This window comes from Euleptes europaea, chromosome 17 (assembly GCF_029931775.1).
Source record: "Euleptes europaea isolate rEulEur1 chromosome 17, rEulEur1.hap1, whole genome shotgun sequence".
Taxonomy (NCBI): Eukaryota; Metazoa; Chordata; class Lepidosauria; order Squamata; family Sphaerodactylidae; genus Euleptes; species Euleptes europaea.
In genome coordinates this window covers 41,268,116-41,286,407 of record NC_079328.1, presented here as the reverse complement: position 1 = coordinate 41,286,407, position 18,292 = coordinate 41,268,116, and the positions used below count along the sequence as shown (strand labels likewise).

Sequence of the window (18,292 nt, the reverse complement as noted above, 5' to 3'; positions counted from 1 at the left end):
AATTTAATTACATCTCTGAAATTCAAGTAAGTAAAAAATCACCTCAAGCTTTCCAGGTGAAAGACACCAGAATCATTCATGTTATTAGGCAATGATTTCCTGCAGGCTCCTGTGATTGGATAGTAGTACTCTTTTTACTCCTGTGGAAGTCTACTTCTGAATGTCTTAAAGGAATAATCATAATTAAGAGCTTAAGTGTTGAAATCTATCTCTGTAGACTGTTCCCCATTAATACACATTAAGGCCAGTATGAATGTCTGGCAGGTTGACAGTGATGACTAACCCCTTGCTACAAAAGTCGGATGGCTAATGTCCCTGCTTCGATACTCTCACTTTTATAGCCTGGCAGATGAATATCAGCATTGTATTCTGTTCCCTGTGCAAGCCCAAATCAGCCAATCTGCTTAAAGTTTACTACTGAAGTGATCGAGTCCAGTCTTGGCTGAAAACCCCCCCTCGAAGGCGGCATTGAGAACTTCATCTAGGCTGCTTGTCATCACAAAATCCAGGTCCTGCCGCACATTGGCCGCAATCTCCTCGAGGTCTTTCTCGTTTCTTTGAGGAATGATGATTCTCTTCAGCCCAGCTCTGTGTGCAGCCAGAACTTTGTCCTTAATTCCACCAACCTGTTTGAAAGAGACAGAATGAAATGGGAAGGAAGCTGAGAAAATTAGGTGGGCGGCTTTAAGTGTAACGGTGGCATTTTGGTTGTTCCTGTGTCAAAATCTGCATCCTTTCTCTGATTGCTATAAATGCAACACGCTACAGGCAGAGGTACAGCAAAGTGGTACAAACCTTAATAAAAGCTAAAAAGCAAGTACTGAAAGCAAGAACGCACCTGTCTGAGTATGAATATGGTGCAGAATGCAACTGAACTACCAGACTCACATGAAGCTGCCTTACACTGAATCAGACCCTCGGTCCATCAAAGTCAGTATCATCTACTCAGACTGGCAGCGGCTCTCCAGGGTCTCAGGCAGAGGTCTTTTACATCACCTACTTGCCTAGTCCCTTTAACTGGAGATGCCGGGGATTGAACCTGGGACCCTCTGAATGCCAAGCAGATGCTCTACCACTGAGCTACAGCCCTTCCCCCTTAGACAACACTTAAGAGTGGAGTTTTCCTCACTTGTGGACAGGCTGCAGAAGCACCCATTTCGATCACATTCTACATGCCTGGCTGGAAGATGTTCCTGACAAAACCTTTAGTAGCAATGCTACTAGGATCTGGGAAACCCAGGTTTAAATCCTCACTGTGCCATGGAAACTTGCTGGGTGACCTTGGGCCAGTCACACACACTCAGCCTCGATTCTGGCAAGTATTTGGATGGGAGACCTCCAAGGAATAGGAGGGGTGTGGCGTGGAGGCAGGCAATGGCAAACCACCTCTGAATGTCTCTTGCTTTGTAGTCAGCTGTGACTTGATGCCAAAAATAAAGGAATCAAAAGCCACAGAGCCCGAACTGGATGTGAGAACAAAAGGACATAAAAGCCATGCTGGATCAGACCAAGGTCCATCAAGTCCAGCAGTCTGTTCACACAGTGGCCAACCAGGTGCCTCTAGGAAGCCCACAAACAAAACGACTGCAGCAGCACCATCCGTGTGTTTCACAGCACCAAATATATTCAGCATGCTCCTCTGATCCTGGAGAGAATAGGTATGAATCATGACTAGTATCCATTTTGATTAGTAGCCATGAATACCCCTCTCCTCCGTGAACATGTCCACTCCTCTCTTCAAGCCTTCCAAGTTGGCAGCTATCACCACATCCTGGGGCAGGGAGTTCCACAATTTAACTTTGTCTTGTGTAAAGAAATATTTCCTTTTATCAGTTTTGAATCTCTCACCCTCCTGTGAGAGGAGGCAGTCCCGTTCCTCGAGCCACAGGTCTTGTCCATAAGAAGGAACAGGCAGGTGAGAGCAGCCGAAGCATGGAAGCAATTTCTCCCAGCCCAACTCTGCTACTTGAAATCAGCTAGGCCGCAGGAAAAGCGCAGCAAGGGGAGGCTTGCACAACGTGACCCCTGTCCATCTGAACCGCAGCCCACCAGCGGGGCCCTGGGTGGCAACAGGCATCCGTAGCTTTTTAGGCTACCTTCACAGGTTGTGCATGCCTCATTTAGGACTTGTGGAACGCCACAAGGACACAAATGCTATGAAAAAGTAATGCGCTGGTGTTGCTCAGAAAAGGATCTCAAACATCTTCCCCACCTACCAACCCAATTTTAGGTGTGTGCCCCCCTCTTAATACAACACTTCCTTATTTTGGAGTGGGAAGAGAGATTTTTAACTCAGGAAGTTTAGACTTTTCTGGATTTAACGTCTTCAGTTCTTGATGGTGACGTTTAAAGACCTGGAGTGTCGCTTATCTGTCATCCATGTGGAAGTGGGGAAAAATCAAAACCAGTTAACCTTGTTCTCAGGGAGGGATATTTCACAAAAAGGATCCAAGTAACGATACAGCCACAGTTTCAAATTAGGCACAATTAAACCCCACCGCTGGAAGAAGTTAACTGGTACCTGCTCTTGTCTCTTGGAAACGTCACCCGTGGCAGATTATTAACTTTCTAATGCAGAGCAGGTTGTTGTTTTTACATCAAGTATGTGTTAACTATACCAGAGGATTACAGAGGGCTGGCTAGGAGTGAAATACAACAAGCCTGGCGACGTGGCTTACAATAAACATGGAATTAAAACTCGTGCTGCGTGTATGTGTGTGGGAGAGGCTCGACGATATCATTCTCTCCAAACAATACTCACTGGAAGAACCAGGCCTCGTAGTGTAATTTCCCCAGTCATGGCTACATCCGAACGCACCAGCCGCCCACTGAAAAGTGAAGCAAGGCAGGTTACTATGGTAACGCCAGCAGATGGTCCATCTTTTGTGACGGCTCCAGCTGGGAAGTGCAGATGGATGTCTGTGTTGTCAAGGAGATCAAAACTTCCAGAAGCTTTAAGAAAGAGAAGGGGGGGGGGGAGAGAATCAGTATGGAAAATCCAAAGCTGCGGTGATTCTACCCGCACCCTCCCCCCCTCCCCACACACACACACAACAGAGATCTTGAATTCCTAGCGTTTGTTCCATTTGGCAGCGACGGATGTGAAAGGAGGCTTGGGAGAAAGGGAATAAAACACCTGCACTGATATGCCTTGCCTTAACTGCTCCAGATGAACGCCTATAGCAGCAGCAGCACTCATGTGCAAGATTCTTAACAAAAATATACAGGCTTCCATCTGCTTTAATGGAAGGTAGATATAATATGATTCCGCTTGCGAGGGGGACCTGTCCGTGCGAACTCGGAGAAGTCGAGAAGAGGGAGCATGTTTTCTTTAAATGCCCTATTTATAATCAGCTTCGACTTGCCATATTATCCCCACTATTGGAAAATCTAATCTGGTTATTCTAACAAATATAAACTTGGAAAACTACTGGCAGATGAAAACCCTTCGACCACAAGACAGGTTGCCAAATTTTTGCGTTGCCGAGATTAAAGTATGTAGTAAATTAAAAAAAACAAAGATGGAGATAAAGTTGAACTTAAACTACTGGATTTCAAAAGTGGAAAACCTGATGGCTGTATTGTTTGTAGGAAAGAGAGAATAGTTAAATTACTATGCAGTAATTGGATTTTAATTTTGATAAGTTTTCATATCCTATTTTATTTGGAATGCTGTAGGATTGTTACATATAGTGTGTATTCATTGGTCTTTGACCACAAATAAAATTCATTCATTCATTCATAGGTTTGAGATGATGTCACCAAAATGGCCAAGGCGCTTCTAATTCATTATCTTAGCATCCTTAGCTCTGGGAAGTAGACCAGTATTATCATCCCCATGAAGAACACGCAGGGCTGAGGAAGAGAGAGACAGGTTTGCCCCTGTGTGTGTGGGGGGGGGGGGGGAGCAACTGGAGAAACGGGCAATGTTAGTCTGGCTTGTAAAAAATTACAGGAGGAATGCGATTTCTAAACATTCACCCTGAGATGATAAAAGCCAGGGATCAGAAGTGATGTTATTACACTCTTTTAAGTATGGAACAGAACTAGCTGTTCTGTTTTGTTTGCAATCAAGTCACATCTGGTTTATGGTGACCCCAGTAGGGTTTTCAAGTCAAGAGACGTTCAGAGGTGGTTTGCCATTGCCTTCCTCTGCATAGCATCTCTGGTATTCCTTGGAGGTCTCCGATCCAAATACTTGCCAGGGTCGACCCTGCTTAGCTTCTGAGATCTGACAAGGTCAGGCTAGCCTTGGCTATCCAGGTCAGGGCAGCTGTTCTATTAATTGCTTATTATTAGACATTCAGTAATCTGCTTTTTAATTTATATACATTCCCCAAGTAGAGACCAATTGAACTCAAAATGCAACTGAAAACAAACCGTAAAACATACCGACTGCCAGACTTGGTTCAGGCTTAAATGCCAGACAAGGTTTGTCATCATGAGAATGAGTCTGGGGGAATCTGGGCGCTTCCTTCCCATCCCCCCTTCCATGCCTAGGTGGCAAGCTAATTGGCTACTTTTGCCTCCACGGCAAACCATTTTGTGTGTTTGCCCTGCAAACTGGCAACAAGCCCTGGTTCGCAATCCCGGATTGCAAGGTGCACACAAACCTCCGTTATCAGGTGAGCAGACAAACTGTGGTTTTTCCTCCCTAGGATACCAAAGTTAATTAATTAACTCACTGCTCATGAGGGAAGGAAGAATTGGCCACAGCTCCTTCATGGAGGACCAAATCATGGCTTGGCATTCTGTCCAAACCAAGCCACACAATCACCAACATGTTTTGAGGATTAAAAGCGTGTACAAAAGTACAAGCTCTTGGGGAAAGTCCTGTTCAGCTATGATTTACTATGAGGAGTTTGTGTTTGCTTTAGATTGTCTGAAAACGTGACATATCAATATTAAACAAATGAGAGCATATGAATGTACGATGGAGCAGAAGACTCTAAAAGGGAAAGGAGGCACCATGTTATGGGTTCTTTCTTCTGCATCAGAGTGTTTCCCGGACTAATTTGTGATGGAGGCTTAAGTATCAACCGGCCCTGCACACCAGAAACATATTTCAACCTGCAAGGTCTTCAGCAAGCCTCCGCTCCTGCAGTCTCAGGCAGGTGATGAGAACAAGAGGTGTTTCATACGCCCTGTTAGTGATGCCCAAGGCTGACGTTCATGTTCTCTGCTGATGGGTTCCCACGTACCGTTTGTCAGTTGGTATTTCTTTGCATTGCTGCGGAGCCAACTGATGGCGAGATGAGCTGATTCCTTCATGATGTCGCCCAACTGCCCGGTCAAAGTCAGCTGGCCCTCCCCGTCCATGCGGCTGGCTTCCACAAACATGATCTCTCCCCCTAAGGGGGTCCAGGCCAAGCCAATGGCTACACCTGGTTGACTGAGTCGCTCGGATACCTGGAAGGAAATGGAAACAAGAAGATTTCTGGAGGAGGAAACAAATCATGAATTCCCACTCTGATCATCTCAAAACACAGTAATATTCTCAAATATCATCAGCAGTATGAACACTCTCTTCTGGAAAAAGTATAGTTTTTCTGCTAAGTTCAGTAGAATGGAAAGATCAACATGGAGCTTCCAAATACCATGAGAGAGATCCCTTGTCCTGAATGATGTATCTAGGAGACCTTAAAATCAATGTCTTTGTGTTCTCAAGGTAGCACATTTGGGCAAATGGCTCTCAGCTTCTGCCTCTTTTTGGTAGATGATGTCCACAGCATACCTCATGGGACTTTTGGAACATAGAACAACCACAACAACAGGATTGTAGAGCACTTTGTACATTAATCACATGAGCACATCCTCATTTTGTGGTCCCCATTCATATTTAATGTACTTAAAGGAATATATACTGTGTCAGACCAAGGACCAGGTGGTAATAAGAATGAACCTCTGGGTGGCATTTCGGATTGCCATAGCAACCCCCAAATGGTGCTTGGCAGAGGAAAGGAGGGAAGCAGAGTTAGGGAAGGGAAGCAAAAGGGCAATAGGACTTTGGAGATCTCAGGTCTCCAAGTGTTCTCATCTAATACCCTTAGAAGCTGGTATTTCTGTGGGCCCTGACTTGGGTGGCCCAGGCTAGCTTGATCTCGTCAGATCACAGCAGCTAAGCAGAGTCAGTCCCAGTTAGTATTTGAGTGGGAGACCACAATGGCAAACCACCTCTGCTCGTCTCTTGCCTTGAAAACTCCACTGGGTCGCCATAAGTTGGCTGCGACTTGATGGTACTTTACATGCACACACACATTTCGTGGGCAGTATAAGACTTAAGCGGTACACTCTCAAGGCCTAATACTAATTTCTCTCCAATACAAAGCACTGGAAAACAACCCTGAAATAAGATGTCCACCGGGGGACGCTTCAGGTTTTCACGGCTAGTTAACAACCCAGAACCATGACCTAATTCACAGTTGAATGCCCACCACGAACTATACAAGTACCATGTAATAAATCCATTTCAACTATTCGTAAAGAGCAAAGATGCTTGCTGCGTGCATGATGTCAGCAGCCAAAAATGAGTTTAAAAAGGAAACCGCTCCAACATTTACCTAGGGACCATCAGATGGGATTTAAGAAACCCAGTTAACTAAACGACATGGTCTTAGATGCATTTATTAAGAGTGATAGCCAGTTCTATCCTGTAGGCTCAGCTGAAAAGATTCCTCCTCTCCATCCAAATCTAAAATTACATTAAGAAGCTAAAAAGAAGGGGGGGTGAGAATGTTATGCCATTCTGCGGGGCGGGGGGGGGGGGGAGGAAGCACCAATCGTCTTGTCCCTCTTCACAGATGTTCAGGGAAAACTCTGAGGAACATTCCTTTTCTTAAGTGGATTAGGGCAGGAAATCTTTAAAAGAACTTCAGCTGCAGGCCTATTCCTGAGATGTTTACTAGTGGACAGAGCAGGATTCTTGCAGAGGATTAGTTTTCAGAACGCTCATTTTTCAGACAAGTCAAGAGGTGCTCAAAAAAAAGTGTCACAGCTACTTTCATCGTCAAGCTCACAGTCACATTTTTCACTCACACACACACACACAAAGAGATGCACTGGACAAGCAAAACCACAAAGACTGAAAGGTATTTGACGCACCATTCAGAAAGTGCCTACTGAATGGTTCCTAAAACCGGAAGAAAAAGAACTTGAAACAGGTGCTAACCACTGGTTCAGAATGCAGATAGTTCAATCCTCCCCATTTTTTTCAATGGTTTCAACATTTCCAGGAATTTGACACCTCTAAAATAAGTTGTCATTGGATGTGGAATGGTATGGTATAGCCCAATTTCTTCAGATCTTGGAAGCTAAGCAGGGCCGGTACTTGGAAGGGAGCCCTCCAAGGAAGAATCTGCAGAGGAAGGCAATGGCAAACCGCCTCTGTTTAATCACTTGCCTTGAAAACCCCAAGGGTCGCTATAAGTCGGGTGCGACTTGATGGCACTTTACACACACACACACACACAAATAAGTTGTCAGGTAGACCAAGCCCCCTGTTCCCAACGTGTAGCCTCATGACGGCCAACAACCCTATGCCTTTGTTGCTCCCAACAGCTGGCAGCAATATGCACATGCAGTTCTGTAAGAAAACATGGCGGCTGGGATTGGAGCACTGGAAGCTCTTGGGGTGAGTAGAGGATAGGGCGGGATATAAATAAAATAAATAAATTAAGGTAATACGATAGATTCATGGAGGAATCATCATTAGTTCATCATTGGCTACTAACCATGATGACTAAAGGGAACTTCCACATCTGAAGGCAGCAAGCCTCTCAAATCCAGTGCTAGGAGAAATCAGGAAGTGGAGGGTTCTATGCCCTGTTTGTTGATCTTCCAGGGCAACTGGCTGGCCACTGTGTGAAACAGGATGCTGGACTAGATGGACTGCTGGTCTGACGATGCAGTGCATTCGTTATGTTCTTATGCAGAAGACCACAGATGGATCTTTCCAAACAATTTCAAAGCAAGGATTACTGTTGGCACAAGAGGTTTCCATTTCAGAAGGCAACCGTGACCACCTTTGTTTATAACAACCACAGGCATGCTTCCCCTACCTTGTGGAGGCAAAACAGAAGCGTTGGTAATGGTTTGGTTCTAGTGGTTCCCTTCTGCAAAGTGAAGAATCCTCTTCCACTGGAGGAAAGACTCCCTCCTCCCATGGCTGATGCCTCACAGTGGTAGGAAACCATTAGATCGAAGCCTAGGTTCCTAAACACCATCTACAGTGAGCCATAGACCAGGGGTGTCAAAAATAAGGCACGCAGGCCGGATGCGGCCCCTTGAGAACTCTTATCTGGCCTGTGAGCCAGCCACCCCCTCTCAATCTGGGCTGGCGAGGCATGGCTTGGCCTGACCAAGTGACATTTATGTCATATCTGTCCCTCTTAACAACTGAGTTCGACACCCCTGATCTCGACAATGTAATTTTGATTCTTCAGTGTAAAGTTTCTCTTGAACATCTGATACAAATTAATTCTTTGTAAAGCACCCCTGGGTTGTGGCTCAGTGGTAGAGCACCTGCTTAGCATGCAAAAGGTCCCAGGTTCAATCCCTGGCATCTCCAGTTAAAGGGATTAGGCGAGTAGGTGATGTGAAAGACCTCTGTCTGAGACCCTGGAGAGCCACTGCCGGTCTGAGTAGACAATACTGACTTTGATGGGCCAAGGGTCTGATTCAGTATAAGGCAGCTTCATGTGTTCATGTATGCCCCAAGATTATAGGCACAATGAATTCTTTAAAAAAAATCATTTTCGTTTCTGGCAAGGTAATCAATTCTATTGCGCCAGGTTTCCAATTTCTCTTTGCTAGAGCTCCTCTCTGGCTGAGAACTGTCATGAGAATTGCCTTTGCTGGGTCTTGATTTCAACTAGTTATTGATGGCAGAATGAAAGTCAGAGGTGACGCTCTCAGAGCCCGGGGAGGAAAACGGAATGAGAGGCCCATTGCAGGCTACACAAAAGAAAAACAAACCCAGCCCAACCCATCGGAGATATTTTTCACGAAGACGGAAGCAGCCCTCTTCGCTGCATCTCAGTGGCAGTGAAAGATAAAGATTTAAGGACTCTGAAGAATGATCTGAGACAGCTAGGAAGCAACCGTGGCCACTGGCCATTCAAAGAGTGCAACCACCTTAAACTGGTTACAAAAATTCCCTACTGAACACAGGAGGCTGCCTTATACTGAATCAGACCCTTGGTCCATCGAGGTCAGTATTGCCTATTCAGACTGGCAGTGGCTCTCCTGGGTCTTTCACCTACTGCCTGGTCCTTTTATAACTGGAGATGCTGAGGACTGAACCCAGGACCTTTTGCATGCCAAGCAGATGCTCTATCACTGAGCCACAGCCCCTCCGCTGGTTCAGAGTTCGTATATATTTGGTAGGATTTGACATTTCATCCCTAGGAGTCTCTAGACTCAGACCCACACTTGGATGGTTTTATGCTTCTAATTCCTTAGAGCTTCTGCATATAGAAAGCTAATGCTAAAAGGGGGGTTTCTACTCCTTCCTCTTGGGTCTAAGCAAAGCTGTTTTCTTTTTTCCAGTTTTAACAGAATGTGGTCAAAGAAGTTTTGAGTCCATTGTCAGTGCCCCAAGGTGTAGAGTTTGATACCAGGCTACCCTTCCCATCCACGAGTAGAATCAGTATAATGTAGTGATTAGAACGGCAGCCTAGGATCTGGGTTCAAATCCCCACACAGCCCACTGGGTGACACTGTGTCAGTCACAGTTCTCACCCTGACCTACCTCGCAGGTCTATGAAGATAAAATGGGGGGGGGGGGAGGAAGAACTCTGTTACTGCTTAGACAGTTAAGATGCACGTGACAGAATACTGTAAGACAAGTAAGAACTGAAGGGGCAAGGTGAGAGAAAGAAGGGAAGAAAGACTTTTTTTCTCCTTTAAAAATATCCACCGTTCACCCATATAATCACCAAAAGCAAGCTGGAACAAACACCGTGGTAGAGAAGCAAAAAACAAACGTTACCTCTAGCTCGTACATTGGCGGTCCAAGGATATCTTTCAAGGCGTGGGAGTCGATTAAAATGGGCATTTCCGGCGGCAGGGCCAGGTCGGCTGTCTCATTGATGGCATCGGGTTTTGCATCTTCCGTGACATGCTCTTTGCACTCTAAGACAAGAAAGGGGCACTTTAGAGTTGCACATGAGAAATTTGCCCCTGGAAATTCCTAGACAGAATCGGTATGGTAATGTTCTAAGGGACCTGGGGGTAAATCCTCCACCAGGGACTAACTCTGTTATTCACACAGGGCCTCTGGTCTGGCATTGGCTGAACTGCTCTGATGGTACGGGTTGGTGACAGGATAACATTGTGTTGTTTATCACAGTAAACAGCAGTCAGCAGTTGGCAGCCTCAGTGTATTAAACTATTAAATGTCAGGCCCAGTACACAACCTGGGTCCCACAGGTACCAACTCACCAGCACTGTGTAGTGGTTAAGAGCGGTGGTTTGGAACAGTGGACTCTGATCTGGAGAACCGGGTTTGATTTCCCACTCCTCCACATGAGCGGCAGAGGCTAATCTGGTGATCTGGATTTGTTTCCCCACTCCTATACCTGAAGTCAGCTGGGTGCCCTTGGGCTAGTCACAGCTCTCTTAGAGCTCTCTCAGTTCCACCTACCTCACAGGGTGTCTGTTGTGGGGAGGGGAAGGTGATTGTAAGCTGGTTTGATTCTTCCTTAAGTGGTAGAGAAAGTCGGCATATAAAAACCAACTCTTCTTCTTCACTCACTGGCGTGTTCTAAATGTAGCTTTGCAGGAGACACTCCAGCAGGGGTGTTAAACATGCGGTCCAGGGGCCAGATCAGTCCTGCAAGTCAGCTGAGGCAGTGTCCCCACCCCCATCTGAGCTGGCAAGCTTGCTGCAGGCTCACCAGCTGAGGCAGCCACCCCTCTAGTCCTGAGATGTCAATGATCAAAGACTGTTAAATAAAAGATAATACTATAAGAGTATTATTGTTTTAAGCATGTTTGTATTTTAAGTAAAAAACAAAGTAAAAAAATATATCACAACAGAGGTAGTACCCCAGTGAGGTAGGTGGGGCTGAGAGAGCTGTGACTTGCCCAAGGTCACCTAGCTGGCTTCGTGTGTGTGTGTGTGTGTGTGTGTGTGTGTTAAGTGCCGTCAAGTCGCTTCCGACTCACGGCGACCCTATGAATGAAAGTCCTCCAAAATGTCCTATCTTTGACAGCTTCGTGTGTAGGAGTGGGGAAACAAATCCAGTTCACCAGATTAGCCTCCACTGCTCATGTGGAGGAGTGGGGGAATCAAACCCAGTTCTCCAGATCAGAGTCCACCGCTCCAAACCACCGCTCTTAACCACTACACACCATGCTGGCTCTCACTACAAAATGTGTCCTTCTCTCCACCCCCCCATCCAATCCTTAGGGGGAGGAGAGGAGACTGGCCATGCAAATCAGCACACTAAAGTTCGTAGTCCTTAAGAACATGGCTAATCTGGCCACACAAGATCACTTTTATTGTCTGTGCCATGTCAGTGGCCCAAATGGGGGGGGGGAGAGAAAGAAGTCACTCTCTCCCGCATAAGTGAAGCTTTCCTGCCCGATCAACTAGAGGAAAGTCTTACTTGGTAAAGGTGAGCGACTGTTTATAAGCCTTTCATGGGGTTGCTGCCAAGCATGAAAGCTGAGATATTAACACGTAAGCAAGGCAGTCAGAGTCCTCTCTAGTTATTTTAGCGGAATGCTTCAGCTGCATCCAGATGTCACAAACAAAACGGAACCTGTCTGTGATGTGAACAAGCCTAAAATGCTTGGGCACCGAAACCTACGCCCCTCGCACTGCGTGCAGCTAGGTCGAAGACTTCTGCGTTCTGCTGTCAAGTTACAACTGGGGACCCTTTAACAATCTGGGGTTTTATTTCTTGCCCGCAAAAGCAGAACTCTAAAGCAAGAACAAAAGAACATAAGAAAGGCCCTGCTGGATCAGACCAAGGCCCATCAAGTCCAGCAGTCTGCTCGCACAGTGGCCAACCAGGTGCCTCTAGGAAGCCACAAACAAGATGACTGCAGCAGCACCATCCTGCCTGTGTTCCACCGCACCCAAAATAATAGGCATACTCCTCTGATACTAGAGAGAATAGGTAAGCAGCATGACTAGTATCCATTCTAACTAACAACCATGAATACCCCTCTCCTCCATGAATATGTCCATTCCCCTCTTAAAGCCCTCCAAGCTGGCAGCCATCACCACATCCTGGGGCAGGGAGTTCCACAATTTAACTATGCGTTGTGTGAAAAAATACTTCCTTTTATCTGTTTTGAATCTCTCACCCTCCAGCTTTAGCAGATGACCCTGTGTTCTAGTATGGGAGAGGGAGAAAAACCTCTCCCTGTCCACTCTCTCCAAACCATGCATAATTTTATAGACCTCTATCATGTCTCCTCTCATCCGCCTTCTTTCCAAGCTAAACAGCCCTAAGCGTCTTAACAGCTCCCCATAGGACAGTTGCTCTAGTCCCCTAATCATTTTGGTTGCTCTTTTCTGCACCTTCTCAAGCTCTGTAATATCCTTTTTTAGGTGTTGTGACCAGAACTGCACACAGTATTCCAAGTGTGGTCTCACCATAGATTTGTACAAGGGCAGTATGATATCAGCAATTTTATTCTCTATTCCTCGTCTAATTATAGCCAGCATGGAATTTGCCTTTTTTACAGCAGCCACACACTGGGTTGACATCTTCATTGAGCTATCCACTACCACCCCAAGATCCCTTTCTTGGTCTGTTGCTGCCAGCACAGATCCCAACAGTGTATATGTGAAGTTGGGATTTTTTGTCCCAATATGCATCACTTTACACTTACTCACATTAAATCTCATTTGCCATTTTAATGCCCATTCTTCCAGTATGCAGAGATCCTTCTGGAGCTCTTCACAGTCCAATTTTGTTTCAACCACTCTAAATAATTTGGTGTCATCTGCAAACTTGGCTACTTCACTGTTTAACCCCAACTCCAGGTCATTGATGAACAGGTTGAAAAGCACCGGTCCCAACACAGATCCCTGAGGCACCCCACTGCTCACATCCCGCCATTGGGAGAACTGACCATTGATTCCTACTCTCTGCTTCCTATTTTTCAGCCAGCTCTCAATCCATAAGAGGACTTGCCCTCTTATCCCGTGACTATGAAGTTTGCTTAGCAGTCTTTGGTGGGGGACTTTGTCAAAAGCTTTTTGGAAATCCAAGTACACAATATCCACAGGCTCATTCCTGTCCACATGCTTATTGACGCTTTAAAAAACTCTAATAGGTTAGTGAGACAGGACCTACCCTTACAGAAGCCATGTTGGGTTTTGCCCAGCAGACCTTGCCCTTCTATATGCTTGATTCTATATGCAAGATTGAACCGTGGTGTATAGTCCCCCAGTTTGTGGGCGAGAAATACAACACAATTCATTAACTTGCCTGAAACTGGACGCCGAAACAAAAAACGTGTTTGGAACAAAGACTTCCCAAATCAGGAAGTCTTCAATCATTGGGTGGGGGGAGTATGTGAGCCTGATTGATGTCAGCTACCCTCACATCACAAACAAACTTGAGACATCGGAATGTGACCTTAATCCACAATGAAAGCCATAACCCTCTGTTCATTCTAGCTGCGGCTCAGTCTGAATCCGCCCCGAGCGTGGAGACAGCAGTAAGAAACGGGGTGAGTCTGTACAGGAACCCCTTCCTTATTTGCTAAGGACCTCTGCCCTACCAGGAAAAAACCCATTTCTCTTTGCTTCATATTCTGATAACCCAATTAGCAACACCTGTTTTGGAACCTGTCCCCCTTTTCATTCAGCTCTGACGTCTCTCATCCCCGCTCCCCAGGGACGCATCGCCGAATTTGCATGAAGAACACCGAGTTGTGCAATTACGTCTAGCGAGGCGATTTTCTGCTTCAAAACAATAGGCTCTCTTAGATCATTATATTCACACATATAACGTGGGCCGAATATCGAAGGGTGCCGTAATCAGATTTGCATGCATTGCACAAAGTCCACAGGCTCACAACAGGTGACAAAACAAAGCGGGCCTGCATTAAAAAAAAACACAACAACCCCTGCCTACCGAGCAGCTGCTAAACACTTGTGTTCTTATCTTATAAAAAGATGCAATTCGGGTTTTTTTACAAGTCTCAAGTCAGATCTCCAGAATGGAAAGACCAGGGCTCGGCTCAGATGTAACGCCAAACTGTAGCTATGAAAATGAGCTCGGAACGGACTTCTGGCTTGCTTCCATGATCCTTTTCTCTCTCCCCCCGCTCCCCATTATTTTCTGGTTTGCAGCAACCAGCAAATTATGGTTTGCAGTTGGCCTTATGGACTAAGTTTGAAATCGGGGAATGAACCCTGGTTTGGAAGGCAAGCACAAAGCACAGTTTGCCAGTTCCAATATAACAACAACTACTCAGAGTAATTAATTAGCTTGCAGCACACAGGAATTGTGCGTGTGAAGGCACACACAATGCCTGCCTGAGACTCTGGAGAGCCGCGGCCGGTCTGAGTAGTCAATACTGACTTTGATGGGCCAAGGGTCTGATTCAGTAGAAGGCAGCTTCATGTGTTCATGTGTTCAAGGCCTAATAATGTGAGACTTTCCCCCCCTTGGTATGATGTCCCCAGATTAGGTCAACATGCACGGTTCAGAAATTCTGTGCTTCTTTTCAGAACAAGACTGTTGTATGCTGTGAAGGGGGGGGCTTATGTATTCCCCTCCCCGCACCATTTTCCAATTTGAATTGGCCTCAAGGAACTGTTATGTCCCACCCCCATGGGGCAACACATTAAGTTTCCCCAACGGGACAAACAGCGGCTCCTTGGGGTCAATTCCGGTTGGGAAAACCAAGTAATGTGTGTGTGAAGCCATGGTTCACAAGACAGCTGAACCAAGGCACTGGTGAGCAAAAAAAAAAGACAGGAAAAAGAAACAGGAGTTGGATCCCACGGATTTGTTCTGCTGGCGTAAGCACCTTCCTCTGGCGGAAGGGGAATTCCCTGGCAGAAGATGCTCTTTTGTCAAGGGGAGGCTCCTTCTGCTGGAGGAAAACACTTCTGCTAGCGCAACCACCTGTGTCACGTTTCCCTGCCTCTCGGTATGTGTAGTCACATCGACGACAGTTTTTGCACACAGTCACAACCCTATGACTGAAACTCGTGACGGGGCACAGAATCACCAAGTTGGAAGGGACCTCCAGGGTCATCCAGTCCAACCCCCTGCACAATGCAGGAAATTCACAACTACCTCCCTGCCACACCCCCAGTGAACCTTACTCCATGGCCAGAAGATGACCCCAAAAAAATCTTCCAGCATCCCTGGCAAATCTGGCCTGGAGGAAAGTTGCATCTGACCCCAAAGTGGTGATCAACATAGAATCACCTAGTTCAACATGGTTGACATGTTGTTCTAACCACATCACTGCACGAGGCTGTCCAACTTGTAATCCCTGTTGAATGCTTTTCCATCAGGGAAGACCACAAGGGAGGGGCCATGGCCCAGTGGTAGAGCCTCTGCTTGGCATGCAGAAGGACCCAGGTTCAATCCCCGGCATGTCCAGTTAAAGGGACTAGGAAGATAGGTGATGTGAAAGACCCCTGCCTGAGACCCTGGAGAGCCGCTGGCGGTCTGAGCAGACAATGACTTTGATGGCCCAGGAATCCAATTCAGCATAAGGCAGCTTCATGTGTTCAGCTTCCTGCTTCTGCTGCCAGCCCAGGACTGAGGACTTCGCCAAGCACCCTATAAGCCACACTGCATGGTTTGGGTGGAGGGGCGGCATTTCTCCCGCAACAGATTATCCAACACAACGTGATTCGGCGTGGCACAGTACAGCTCCAGCATGCACACATGAAGCTGACAAACTGAATCAGACCCTTGGTCCGTCAAAGTCAGTATTGTCTACTTAGACCAGCAGCGGCTCTCCAGGGTCTCAGGCAGGGGTCTTCCACATCACCTACTTGACTAATCCCTTTAACTGGAGATGCCGGGGATTGAACCTGGGACCTTCTGTATGCCAAGCAGATGCTCTTCCACTGAGCCACGGCCCCTCCCCCAGACTCCTTTTCTTTGCCTGCCTCAACTTTGCAGAAGAGAACCGTGCGTCTCTTCTAGTGAGGCGGCACCGTCCCAGTGCCAAACTGCGTGCCCCTCCCCATTGGTCAGGCTCTCTTTTATTGTGCGCTGTTTTTGCCTGCTGCTGATTTAGGCCACACAAAGACAACTGTTTGCAGCTCAGTACTTCTGGGCTCCCGCCAAATGGCTCAGCCCAAGCAAAAAGGGAAGGGGGGATGCTTCAGTTTTACGCTGTTTGGAAGCATACAGCTGGCCATTCCTTTCCTAGCTGGGAGCGGTTTCAAGGCCCGCTCTAATTTTAACACTGTGAACAACAACTCCGCTGGATTAGCCGGAATCCCAAAGACAGCCTCCCTTTTGTTCGGCGTTTCGTAGTAAACAAGTCATTGTGTCCTACAAAGGTGAGAGTTCTCGAGCGGTTCCGATAGCCACCCGAGAAAACTGAACACGTCTGCTAATCGGCGGGGCTTTGGGGCTGAATTAATAAACCCATCGCTAGACCCACAAGCTGAATTTTGGAGCTTTGTGCCTTTTTTCATGGGATTGTAAAAAAAAGTCACAGCATCTGATTGCAAAGATACGCTGAAGAAGGGTGCAAAGATTACATATGCTTGAAGTTCTCCTCTCTCTCCTAGAGAGCTAGTGAAGATAGATAACGGGGGTAACTGCAGACATATCAGGTCTGAACAAGTACTACCTAAGATCTAAACAAATATCAGAACAATTACTACTGGGACAATTACTTCCTCTCCTATACAGAGTGTTCCATTAATACACCACAGTTAGGATGATTATTATCACCCCTACCCTGGATGTTAATGGTCACTGTGCTTTGCATAGAAATGCCATAGATTGGACCACTTATTTTCCAGGGTGATTTGGCTTTTGCCCCCATTTCATTTCTGTGATAACACTTCTTGCATCCGATGAAGTGAGCTCTAGTCCATCCAAGCTTATGCCATGATAAATCTGTTAAGTTTTGACAATGCCACGAGATTCCATTTTGTTTAAAGGCAAAGGACTGAACTCTCTAGCAGCTGTACTGATTCTCCAGATCCTAGCCCAGTTTATGCCCATAGATTTGTCTGCTTGCATGACCCAGCCATCAAATTCCAAGCACGCATAGGGCGCTTTTACACATGCTGAATAACACTTTCAATCCACTTTCAATTCACTTTAACGATCATTTGCAAGTGGAGTTTGCCATTTCACACAGTAAAATCCACTTGCAAAGTGCATTGAAAGTGGATTGAAAGTGCATTATTTGGTATGTGTAAAAGCACCCATTATAACCCCCACCCCAAACAGGATAAATGCATTTGGGACTCCGCCACATTCCCTTTGGAGAAGGATAGCGCTTTTTGACAAGGACAGAAGGTCTCCGGATTATGGGTCAGAAAAGACTGCTCGTAGAACTGGGAGAAAAGGCATTCCAACCCTTGTTTCTTGGGGGAAGGGGTTCCAGTTCAGTGGCAGAGAGGCAATGCCCTGCACGCACAGAAGGTCGCTGGTTCAATTCCTGCCATCTCTGGTTAAAACAATTGCCTGCAGTTTGCAGAAAGAACCCATCCCATACTCCCCCGCAAGACCCTGAACAGCCACCGCAACCACAATAGGTGACATCGATCTAGATGGAACCAAAGGTCTCACTGCAGATAAGACAGCTCCAGGCATGCTCAGATACCAGCACCTGAGCTCACCTGCCACGTGGACTATGGAGAGCACTTTAATTTTAAAATATTAACATGCATCTCGACAAAAGCATTTTGTCCGGTAAAACAAAAAGGGCAAACTGACGGGGGGAGCATTCTGGAAAAAATACAAAAAGGTTGTGCAGACATCTGTCTCTCTTGGTCCTCCAATCTGAAAAAAGATACTGGCACAAGGCCATGGCTGGCAATCACTACATCAACAACTCGGCTGCCAACTGGAAAAAAAAAACTGGAAAGGGTTTTTTTCTGAAAAGGAGACCTGGAAGCACATTAAAAGTTTGGTGCCCCCTTATTTCACAGCTCCTGTAAAAATCTCTTCCTAGACCTCCACGTGGTGTTTAGAAGGCAGAGAATGTCTTCCTGGAACACTCAGGCAGGAACGCACGCAAACTACTAATTAAACCACTGCTAGAACAGTAAGTGGTAGAATGATCGGAATCAATGAGATGTGAATCCCTGAACATGCCTGTCGTGCAGAAA

The 18,292-nt window shown here is 46.3% G+C and overlaps 1 protein-coding gene across 1 annotated transcript in view; it reads right to left on the bottom strand.

Annotated features, from left to right (window-relative positions):
* Nucleotides 1-397: 397 nt before the first annotated feature.
* LONP2 (lon peptidase 2, peroxisomal) overlaps nucleotides 398-18,292 on the bottom strand; it is a 54,016-nt gene continuing 36,121 nt past the window's right edge. The window contains exons 12-15 of the mRNA XM_056862770.1: nucleotides 9,989-10,131; nucleotides 5,202-5,409; nucleotides 2,762-2,952; nucleotides 398-626 (exon numbers count right to left, since the gene is read on the bottom strand). Of these exons, the coding sequence (XP_056718748.1) occupies nucleotides 405-626; nucleotides 2,762-2,952; nucleotides 5,202-5,409; nucleotides 9,989-10,131 (764 nt within the window). The 3' untranslated portion in view covers nucleotides 398-404. The remainder of the gene's footprint in view (nucleotides 627-2,761; nucleotides 2,953-5,201; nucleotides 5,410-9,988; nucleotides 10,132-18,292) is intronic.